General features: G+C 40.4%; 1 protein-coding gene across 1 annotated transcript in view; it reads left to right on the top strand.

The window, feature by feature from the left end:
• Nucleotides 1-12,265, top strand: part of PCNX2 (pecanex 2) — a 294,170-nt gene that overhangs the window by 30,082 nt on the left and 251,823 nt on the right. Inside the window, exon 6 of the mRNA XM_073627975.1 lies at nucleotides 5,622-5,758. Within this exon, the coding sequence (XP_073484076.1) occupies nucleotides 5,622-5,758 (137 nt within the window). The remainder of the gene's footprint in view (nucleotides 1-5,621; nucleotides 5,759-12,265) is intronic.

Here is a 12,265-nt window from a genome sequence, read left to right as displayed (position 1 = left end):
AAAAATCTTTGCCTCAACGTTTAAGAGGGAGATAGGCCTATATGACGAGCAGTCTAGAGGATCCTTACCCAGCTTAGGGACTAGAACTATGACAGCCTCGTTCATTGAGTCTGGCAAGGCCTCAAGAGAATCAATGTTGGAGAATAATGTCTGTAATTTTGGAGCTAGAAGCTCCGCGAAGCTAGAATAGAACTCAGAGGGCAACCCGTCCGCCCTGGAGCCTTCCCACTCCGCAGACCTCCCATGGCCGTTTGGACCTCCTCCAGTGTAACACTCTCCTCCAACCTCTTCCTGTCTCCCTCAGACAGGGCGGGAAAGGACACAGAGTCTAAAAAGGTCAGTAGGTCAGATTCTGTATAGTTAGCCCTAGATGTATATAGTTCTTCAAAAAAGTCTTTAAATCTAGTATTGATGCTGGGTGGGGGGGGGGGTGAGAAGCTGGTCCTGGCTGTCTTTAATGTACCCAATAGGAGTAGAGGGGATGTTACCCCTTGCTAACCAAGCCAGGAACTTCCTATTCTTCCCCCGAACTCAAACACCCGTTGGGCCGAATAAGGGAGGGCCCTATTTGTATCCTTAAGTCTAGCATCAGACAGATCACGTAGCGCCTGTTGCCAAGCTTGATAGTGGGCCTCGGTCTGGTTGGAAACATAGTCAGCCTTTAGTTGGATGGACCTACCCTCCAGCTCCTCCAGGGCCTGGGCTCTTTCTCGTTTAGTGCGTGATATCTTAGATATAAATTCTCCTCTAACCCAGGCCTTAAAAGAATCCCAAAGTACTGGGGGGGGGGGGCTGAGTCAGTATTCTCAGACAAGTAGTTGCATATGGATGCTGTAATAGGCTCCTGGAGCTTCTCCTCTGCTGCCCAATAGCTAGAAAGTTGCCATAGGCGGGACCCAGAGGGAACAGTTAGTGTTAAAGATAGGCACAAGGGAGAGTGGTCAGAGATCCCTCTGGGAGGCACAGAGATATCCTGGACACATTGTAGGGCCAATCTAGAACCAAACGCCAGGTCAATTCTAGATAGTGTTTTAAAGGTGGAGGAGTGGCAGGTATATTCTCTTTCTGTCAGGTGCGTGTGTCTCCACACATCTGTAAGGGCGAACGTGTCCGCCCATTGCTGGAGGTGAGGAGATTCACGGGCTGACACACACATCCTATCCACATCAGCGCATGGAACCATATTAAAATCACCCATCAGAAGTACTAAGCCAGTGTCCAGCTGGACTACCTCCTGCATAATGTCATGAAGGATTTGGACCGATGCCGGCAGGGGAAGATACAACCCAACCAGTATAATATCTCTATCATAAATGTTTGCGTGTACTATGACATACCTGCCCTCCTTATCAGTCTTTATAGCAATGGGTTTAAAGGGTAGGGATTTCCGGACCAGGATGCTGACCCCACGAGCATATGTAGAATGGTGTGATAGTTTAACCCCACCCATGGTCTTTTCAATGAGAATGTCTTATGGCCCTGTAGAATGCAAATATCAGGATTATGTTTCTGTAGAAAGCGGAACACTAGGGATCGTTTGAATTTAGGCCCCTAACATTCCAAGAAATTACTGTAATTGGAGCCATTTGAGTTATATGGGAGAAATCAGTGTAGGGGTAAAAGGCTCGCAGGGCAGCATCCTGGCCCCATGCATGAGAAACACTGTAGCACATATGACACTGTACCAAATTACCTTTAGTATAGACATCACAAAACACCTGAGGTAACAAAAAACACCTTTAACATTCCCAACCCTTTCCCTAACCCTCCCCCTCCCCGCATCCCAATCCCCAACCTAGGAATGCTTAGAACCCCAAACATTATACACCCAATGCTAGGGGGCATGTACCAGTGCACATATATATACACTGAAAGGGGAGCGACCCTGCAGATCGGGAGAGGCTCCACCGCCAGTGCAGGAGAGAATCAACACAATTATTAGGTTTCATCTCCATCTGTCAAATGTGCACCAAGAGATAATAAAACTCATACCCTTTACACATTTAAACACGAGCAGGGGGGGAATAGCATGCGATTAGACCCCAAGAGAAAAACAATCCCATCCCCCTGAATATCAGTCCTTTAAGTCAGGGCTAAGGAATAAACCTGCATCTATATTTCACAGTCTGCACACACTAGAGGCCGCTAGTGAGTCAGAAGTTAGTGCAAGATAAGTCTGACAGTTGTGGTCACTCTTCAGCAGGAGGAGCGAGACTCTATGTAAGCGAAAAAACAATAGATAAGGCAAATTCTGCATCAGGAAATGACATTTTGGCAGATCGGGGAGGGGCTCTACCTCCATTGTAGGAGAATATCAATAAAAATGTTAGGTCTCCGGCAAACATACAAGAATTATTAGAACATATACCCTTTCTGCATATGAACATAAACAGAGGGGAGGGGGGGATAGCACAAGAGTAAATCCACAGAACAACTTACCCCCCCAACCCCCCGAACACCGAACCTGCAGATCAAGATTAGGGAGTAAATCTGCAGCTGTATTTCACAGTCTGCACATGAATGCAGGCTGCAGTACCCTTTACCTGACACTAGAGTCCGCTAGTGAGTCAGAAGTTAGTGTAAAGGAAGTCTTTCCAGTTTGGGCAGCAGAAGGAATGAGACTCTGTGCAGGCAAAAAAAAAGGGGAAAAAACCCAACATATAAGGCAGACCCTGCAGCAGGAAACATCATTTCGGCATGAGCTATAAAACCATAAAATCTGGAGTACTTTATGGTAAACGGAAACCTGAGTGTGCATAGCGTCATCTAGCATGATGTTTAGCATCGATTGTCTGTCAGCCACGTTTTAACCCTTTCTATTCTTGGAATCCTTTGACTGTGATTTTACAATAAATCTTTTTGCACAAACCGTGGTATATACATTTTTATGACTTTTCTGAGGTATGCCTCAAGTGGTTTGTTGCCGTCACCCCCTCAGTGCTGGATTAAGAGGAATCTTTTGTTGTTTGTTCTCCCATTTACATGTCTGCCATAAATGCTCACTTTATTATTATTATTATTATTATACAGGATTTATATAGCGCCAACAGTTTACGCAGCCCTTTACAATATATATAAGGGAGACAATACAGTTACAATACAATAAAATAGAAGAGGGTTAAGTGCTCAGAAGAGATTACAATCTAATAACCCACCAGCTGTGCAAGAAGATAAGGAACCCAAAGCTGAGCAGTCATGTGACCGCAATAAAACTCCAAAAGATAGCAGCACAGAGCTATCCATGCACCTAGCAAACATGTTTATAGGCTATGCATATATATTAAAGGATAAGTTCACTTTTAGTAACTTGTTACATGTTACAACCATATTCAAGGAGTAACATGTAACATTTTACTAAAGCAGCAGCTCCACACCCTGTTCCACGATCCCCCATTGTGACAGCAGGGAGGGGATCCTCTCCCCGTACCCACTTGCACAAGTTAAAAACAGTGCGTCTGTGTGGGACTCCGCCCACACAGCCATGTCATTCATTTACAGCTATCTGTGAATGAATGAACTACAAGTCCTGTCTGCCACAGCAGCAGATGCCTTGTAGTTCTCCGTGAACTGTGAGGGTGCTAGTGAGCGCTTTTGTAGTTCATTTATTCTTTCTGTTCTTCAGTACCTGTCTGCCCATATAAGAGAGTCTGCAGGATCTTGAAAATGTACTTTTTTACCTGGAACAAAATGTGCATTTATTTTATTTTATTTTTTTTAAAAGGTGAACTTTAACTTTATACCATTAACATTTGGTAAAATAAAAAAAAAATATGTTAGAGAAATCTACCTGCCCACCATATTTATACAGCAATTTCTCTGTTGTTACTTCTATTTGTACCTCTAGAGCAGCCATTCTCAACCAGGGCTCCGTGGAACCCTGGGGTTCCTCCAGAGGTTGCTAGGGGTTCCTTGAGCTGTGGCTGATGAACCACCTTTTTGATGGTGCCTACAGAGTTTAAGGTTCAGCATCTCTTAGCAAAGCCAGCAGCATGACACCAAATATCTTTTTAGCTGTCTTTAAGGGTGGCATTCTGAGCACCACTTTAAGGAGAACATTCTTCCTATTGGCCAATCTATAAGGGGCATTGTTCTTGATAAATTGGTTTTAGTAAGGGTTCCTCGAGACCTGAAAATTATTTTTGGGGTTCCTCCAGGGTTAAAAGGTTGAGAAAGGCTGCTCTAGAGCGAATACTAATTACTTATTGTCCTACCTCTAAGTTACAAATGGAAACTGATTATTTATAAATTGAATTAAGAATTTCAACATAGAAAGGAGATATTTTATCTTTCTAATGCATTTTGTTGTATTTTCAATCAGGGTAAATTAAACAATATTCAGACCGTTTGTGCTTCCATATTGATCCATATGACTAATATATGTACATCAGCACATATTTCAGTACAATCAAAAGCTGGGGGAAAATGGAACCTGTGTAACTGTCCTCTGTAGAGAGAAGCAACATTTTTTCATAACCTTTCTTCAGTTAAAGGTGTAATAAGGTCAAATTGGGAACATAACAATGCAGGGGCAAAGCTCAGTACTTTTAATTTTTCACTAGTTTTTTTAACCAGACATTGCTGTATTAGCAGCTCCCTTTTGTCAGTAATCTGGTGATCCGGGAACCCCTGTTTGTGATACTGTACAGCTAAGCTATTCTCAAACACACCCACTGTAGACTCTTTGTTAGCTCCTACACATATAAGGCCTTATGTGAAAATAAGTTTTTATAGCACACAGAAGTTTTTTGTCTTTGCTTAGTGCCTAAGCTTGCACTTTAAAATGTACCTGTTGGCTGGTTCATCTGAACTCGCACGATTTTAAACCCTGCCATCAGTGTGAACCCAGGCTTAATCTGAGTTATTCTCACATCCTATGGGCGGGGGCGGGGGGGTTGAGCCCAGCACTGGGTATGGTTTTTAAGAGAACTTTTGCTCCTTCTTGAGAAACTGAATAACAGCTAGGTACTTGATGCACCGCCATTTTACTGCAGCTGTTAGCTGGTCAGAGTTGCTTATTGTTTAAAAGAATGCTATGTTGAATTATTAAGGAAATCGTGTAGGAACACAGTTGGGCAGGTCGATTTCAAGGTTGCAAAAAACACATTTACTTCTGGTGTGTAATGCTTTATTTTCTTGTAGATTAATTTAGATAACAAATGTATCAAAAATTCAATCTCTTCCACTTTTATTTTGGAAAAAAATTTGGAATCTGCCTTACATTTAACCATAACATCTACATGGGGTAGAGGTCTAGACTTTAAAATGTATATCCCAGGTGGTTCTTACATGCCAATTATCTTTGATTTGTTTTATTTTTTATGGTGGTGGGTATATTTTCAGATTTTTACTTTGGGTAATAACATATCCTAGGAAATTTTCTTTCTTGTTTTTTTTTTTTTTTAGCTGCCCAGAACACAGCTTTTATATGGTGAAATGAAATCTGCTTGGTTTCTGTAGGTTATTGTAGTTTATACATTGTCATTGCTTGACATTTCCCTACTGAATAAATACTCATGTGTGTAAAATTGCTATTAAATTACAATATATGTTGGATTAATTGTACTATAGATATACTGTATAGATATATATTAGTAGGGCTCTAATTTACATTCAAATTTTAGTTGCCAGGTCACCGAAAATGGTAAAGCCATATATAAAGTAATTCATACTTCACAACAAGATACCTCTGTTTTGCAAGTTATATGTGGATTGGAAGCTTCATTGCAAGATGACGCACATATTCATATACAGAACAGTGGTGAGTTGTTAAGCTTTTCCATTGATAATATATACCAACCTCACATGTCAAAAGGGAGGCTTGATAAACAGGGAGAGTAGAGAGGTCATATCTGACACAGGAAGTCTTTAACTGAAATATTACTTTTTGGGTGGACTGAACAGACCAAAGGACATGTACATTAGACACAGGGACTGGGGCTGGTAAGGGGAAATCTAATATTGAGACAGAGAAGTATGTAAGTTATGTATACTGTGCATGACTTTGAAGACAATGTAAAAACATGTAACACTGTGCATTGTTACTGAGAATACAGATTTGTATTTGTCCACAAGATGGCATTGTCAATCACTGTTACTTTCCACCGCCGCATCTGAAGTTAAAGGGCCCCCCATTGCAGAACTACTGTTGTTATCTAGATTGTCGCAGAAGGACTGGTGAGAGGGTTCCTGACCCACCCATAGTTACTGTCAATTAAGTTAAATACCCTTGTTGTTGGGAACCCTGATGTAAGTGGGGGGCCCTCTGGGTACCCTGATGAAAGGGGGAGGCTCTCTGAGGACTCTGATGTAAGGAGGAGGCTCTCTGGGGAACCTGATATAAGGGGGGCTCTCTGGGGACCCTGATGTAAGGGGGCTCTCTGGGGACCCTGATGTAAGTGGGGGGCTCTCTGGGGATATATATACACACACACGTATATTACTGTATATACATGTGTATGCTCGCCCAAGCGTATGACTTTCTTTACTTTCTTTAGTACGCTGCTATGGGCTCTAGCCCCAGATCTTTTGTAGACCTAGCAACGCTCCTGGTGATAAGTATTAAAATGAAATAAGTCCATATAGTGTTCTGTAAATAAATAAATAATTTGTGAAACCAACGTGCCTGTTCACTTTTGAAATAGTGAGAATGGATGTATAAATTAAGCGATCTCTTCAGAAACATCCACCTCTGTGCATATTATCAGACTCCTGTGTTCCCTCCACTGGTTGTGCCCTCACCTTATGTTTTATAAAATCGTGCCTTTGTAAATGGTTAATCCTCTGGAACTCTCCTCCTCTTAGTGTTTTTCCTCCTTAGCGATGCTGCTTGTGAACTTCAATCATATTGATAACATGTAAAGCAATCAGACCTTGCAATAGTGCTTTATCCTTTTTATAAAAATGTATTCAAACCGTACAACATATATGCACTCACATTTAGAAATACTTAAACAGGCATGTGTATATTGCATATACAACTGGTACTAGGGCGAATGTTTCACCTTTCCACTGGTTCTGCAGCTCCGGCCGTCAGTGCTGCCTCTGTCCATTACACTCTGTCTATCCCTTCCTTGCTCCGCATTCGTCAGCCTCTCAGGAGGGACCTGAGAAGCTGACGAACACAGAACAAGAAAGGGATAGACAGAGTGTAACGGACGGAGGCAGAACTGACGGCCGGAGCTGCAGAACCGATGATAAGATGAAACATTCGTCCTAGCACCAGTTGTATATGCAATATACACACCCGTTCTCACTATTTCAAAAGTAGACTGGCACGTTGGTTTCACAAATAATTTATTTATTTACAAGGACACTATATGGATTTATTTCATTTTTTTTTTTTTTTTTTTAAAGGTGTTTATTTTCATTTTTAGACAACAAAAGAGAGACATAATGAAAAAAAAAAATACAGACTGACCTACGTACATGTATGTTATAGACAGCACATTAATTCGGATATAAAAAAGGTCACTGAGTAGGACATCTGTATAAAACAGTAATACCCCTAACAAGAAAAGAGACATCCAGTCACACACACACCCATTCACACACCTAGCACACACAACCTCATTAATGCGGTACATTTCCAGAAACCCAAAGGGAGTAGACTTTTTTAAGAGCATATGTGAATCTCCATCTACATATAGACATATGTTAAATAATGTTTGCTAAATCACATCACCATATCACATCACTGAGATAACTGTGAGGAGAGGACATCCCCCCAGAAGTCCCCTGAGACGTCCAGCCACGGCTGCCATATTTTTATTTCATTTTTAATATTTATCACTTTGCACTTTATTTATCTGTTTACATTTGCTTGCACTTTATATATCCCCTCAGGATATTCTTATGTATATATAGTTAAGCACTGCACTTATTTGTCAAAATAGTTTTTTTCACATATTTAAGGACGTGTGGGAAATGTGGGTAGCTGCACTGATTTTATATAGCAGCTCACAAGGTTTTATAACAAAAAACACAAAACCTCTGCGCTTAGGACAGAAAGAGGGGGACAAGATATGGAAACAAGAGGGAGGAGGAAAAAGACCAAGGGGGTGGGGAGGGGGGAGGGGAAGGGGGTTAGTAATAGAAGGTGCAAGGGGTAAAAAACCCCAAAGAGAAAAAAAAAGGGGAAGAGGAAAAAGAAAAAAGAAAGAAAGGTATGCTGCCACCTTTAGTTAAGCCCTCAAAGAGGACTAACATATATATGAAGTTTTAAATAGAGGTATGGCGCTTCCTTATAAAGTATGTACTTGATATTAATGTGACCGATATGAACTATACCATACACAAACAGTGATAAATAATCATATAAGTGCCCCCATAACTGGTAAAATATATGTGATACGAAACGTGAAGAAGACCCTAATTAGGTACCATATACCTATATGCCCAGGTAATTTCCAAAAAGTACCACTAAGTGTGGCTGCTGATACACTATGCAGCTAATATGATGATTCCAACATATATATATGCAAAAAATATAAAAATTAATATAATATAACAGTGCAATCAAATCCAAAAAATTGTTATGTACCCAATGTGTAATAGCTTATATGGATAGAAAAAATGTTCTGTCACAAGTAATGCATCCCAAACTGCAAATAGCAGAAAATTATATGTATATAAATATGCAAAAAAGTTGTATACCAGTGCAATCAAATCCAAAAAATATGTATCCAAATGATCTACACAATGTGTCTCAACATAATTGAATAAAGAAAAAATAATAAAAAATAAAAAACACAAAAAACTGTCACACGTGATACGTCCCAGATTGCAATTAGCAGATGAAAAAAAGTTCCAAGAGCTTGGTGACTGTGGTGCCCTTATAGATGAAAAATCCGTGACTTCTGTGCTCCCCCTTTTGGCTCCCCACTCACCGACTCCCACTGCCCCTGCAGGGGTAACAGACACTTCAGGATCCCAATCCCGTCCTCTTGGCCGATATCCCGTGGTCACTGAGATAGGATGTCCTCTCTCCCAGGCGTTTCCAAATAGCCTCTTTGTACCACCTCCTTATACCACGTCCAAGACAGGGATCCCCAAAGAAATCAGAAAGTGATGTACATTCTTACATGGAGGAGTCTTATACATCAGATCTCCCTCTCAGTATCATCCTGAGCAGGATGATACTGAGAGGGAGATCTGATGTATAAGACTCCTCCATGTAAGAATGTACATCACTTTCTGATTTCTTTGGGGATCCCTGTCTTGGACGTGGTATAAGGAGGTGGTACAAAGAGGCTATTTGGAAACGCCTGGGAGAGAGGACATCCTATCTCAGTGACCACGGGATATCGGCCAAGAGGACGGGATTGGGATCCTGAAGTGTCTGTTACCCCTGCAGGGGCAGTGGGAGTCGGTGAGTGGGGAGCCAAAAGGGGGAGCACAGAAGTCACGGATTTTTCATCTATAAGGGCACCACAGTCACCAAGCTCTTGGAACTTTTTTTCATCTGCTAATTGCAATCTGGGATGTATCACGTGTGACAGTTTTTTGTGTTTTTTATTTTTTATTATTTTTTCTTTATTCAATTATGTTGAGACACATTGTGTAGATCATTTGGATACATATTTTTTGGATTTGATTGCACTGGTATACAACTTTTTTGCATATTTATATACATATAATTTTCTGCTATTTGCAGTTTGGGATGCATTACTTGTGACAGAACATTTTTTCTATCCATATAAGCTATTACACATTGGGTACATAACAATTTTTTGGATTTGATTGCACTGTTATATTATATTAATTTTTATATTTTTTGCATATATATATGTTGGAATCATCATATTAGCTGCATAGTGTATCAGCAGCCACACTTAGTGGTACTTTTTGGAAATTACCTGGGCATATAGGTATATGGTACCTAATTAGGGTCTTCTTCACGTTTCGTATCACATATATTTTACCAGTTATGGGGGCACTTATATGATTATTTATCACTGTTTGTGTATGGTATAGTTCATATCGGTCACATTAATATCAAGTACATACTTTATAAGGAAGCGCCATACCTCTATTTAAAACTTCACAAGGTTTTATAAGTTTACGTTATTCAATCTTCAACAGTGGCCCGTTATCAGAGTCTAATGCACTGCCAACCCCTTATTGCTTTAAGGGGACATTCCTTGTTTACCACTGTAGTCACTCCAAGCAGGTTGCTGGACTGAATTAACCCTTTGTTCCCTGATAGGCAGAACCTTGTTCTTGCAGCAGCATCCATTTCTGACGACCAGAAGTCGTCGACCCCTTTAATTAAAAAGGAGATCAAATGCACTTACTTCATAAGTTGGCAAATTTCAGAGGTGATTGGCAGGCTTCTATTAACAACTAATACATCTCCTGGTTGCCCTTGTACACATTGATAAAAATGTGACCAAATGTACCCTTAAGCGGCTCTGTTCCTTTAAGAAGCTTGATAGAGAGAGAAGGAAGTCTTTTAATAGTATGGATTGGGGGTGGGGGACCCCATGCTGTTTTTCTCAATTTTCATAGCCAGAAAATGTTTTGTTTACATTCAGCTGTCAGCGGGAAACCCGCTGACAGCTGATGAATCATCTGTTGTTAAGGGCACGGCAGCCGGCTAGCCGGCCCTCTCCTTAACAACCAACTATACATTGGTTGTTAAGGATGCAGGCGGGCCCGCTGGCTAAATGCACAGGAACCCGGTGCTTAGCAGCGGTTAACAGTGTTTAGGAGCTTCTAGGAGCTGTCAACTTTTTTTTTCTGCTGGCAAATCGCTCCCAAAAACGCAAAAAAAAAAAAAAAAAACAGTCTTTTTCTGCTCCTAGAAGCTGAAGCTTGAAATAGTGTGCATGGACACATAGGATAACATTATTTGCTTCAAGGGGGAGAACAAAAACACTGCTAAAAGCAGCTGCTAGAAGCTTAAAAAATAAGCTAGTGTGCATGGAGCCTCAAGCCTCGTACTCCCGTTGGATTTTCCGCCGGGAAATGTTCGATAACAGGCTGTGTATGTTCCATCGGACAATTGTTGTCGGATTTTCCACGGACAAATGTTGGCTAGCAGGTTTTCAAATTTTCTGTGGACAAATGTGTGTTGTCGGATTTTCTGAGCGTGTGTACACAAGTCCATCGGACAAAAGTCCGAAGTACAAACACACATGCTCAGAAGCAAGGACGAGCCAGAAGCGGTCGGTCTTGTAAACTAGCATTCGTAATGGAGCATTAACATTCGTGATGTGGCAAATTATGAACTCTCGAAATTCAGCGCACAATTCTCTTCTTCTTTAATGGGATAATAATGAAGTTGCTTTGCTGGTGATACTGATGGAGTTATTGCAAACAAATTTCAAAGGCTTTTTTTTTCTAGTGATATCAAGAATAATAATATTATGCTTTTTTTTTTATTTATTTGGGCAAGTTACCACAACACCATTATCCCGTAGTTTTTAAGATCAAAGATACAACTATGTTGGTGTCCCTTGTCAATTTTACATTGTATTTTTTTAAATGTAACTGCCTACTCACAAACTGTCATTTGAAGTAAAACACATAGCCAAATATTATTCTACACAATTTTTTTATTGTGAATTAAAAAAAGAAAACAATTAAAATTAGACATGCTATCTGCCAATAGAACTTAACCAAAAAGTGCATTCTATTCATCCAAAGATATAGAAAATATACCAAATCAAATCATTATTATTCAACCAAAAAAATAGTGTCAAAGCAATAACTCCAAGGCCAATAATAAATAGCACGTTATCTCCTACGATTCTGCAACATGGCTGGTTGACAAACGGCCGTTCAGAAACTAACTGAAAAGCGCAAAATGAAAAGCGAGAAATGAAAAGCGCAAAATTAAACCCGCAAAATGAAAAGAGCAAAATGAAAAGTGCGAAATGAATCAACGCTCACCAAACTTCTAACATGAAATTAGAAGAAGGAGCCCAAAGGGTGGCGCTAAAGAGCTGAAAAACAACGTAGTACGTCACTACGTTCGTAATTGTTGGCCAACAATTGTGTGTCGTGTGTATGCAAGACAAGTTTGGGCCAACGCCCTTCGGACAAAAGTCTACGGTTTTGTTGGCCAACAATCCGATCGTGTGTACGAGGCTTTACAGTTTATTGCAACTGACTGCAGCGCTTGTGGAGTATTATAGTAATACTACTAAGGTGCAGTTCTACTTGGTGAACCAGTATGTCCTCAAAAGAACTATTTAAACTTGTCACAGACCTGGGTAATTTATAATCCTAATTCTTATGATGTTACTAAAATCTACACGGCTTT

This window comes from Aquarana catesbeiana, linkage group LG04 (assembly GCF_042186555.1).
Source record: "Aquarana catesbeiana isolate 2022-GZ linkage group LG04, ASM4218655v1, whole genome shotgun sequence".
In the NCBI taxonomy this organism is placed as follows: Eukaryota; Metazoa; Chordata; class Amphibia; order Anura; family Ranidae; genus Aquarana; species Aquarana catesbeiana.
The sequence above is the reverse complement of the archived record's forward strand: the minus strand, read 5'-3'. Positions and strand labels throughout refer to the sequence as shown.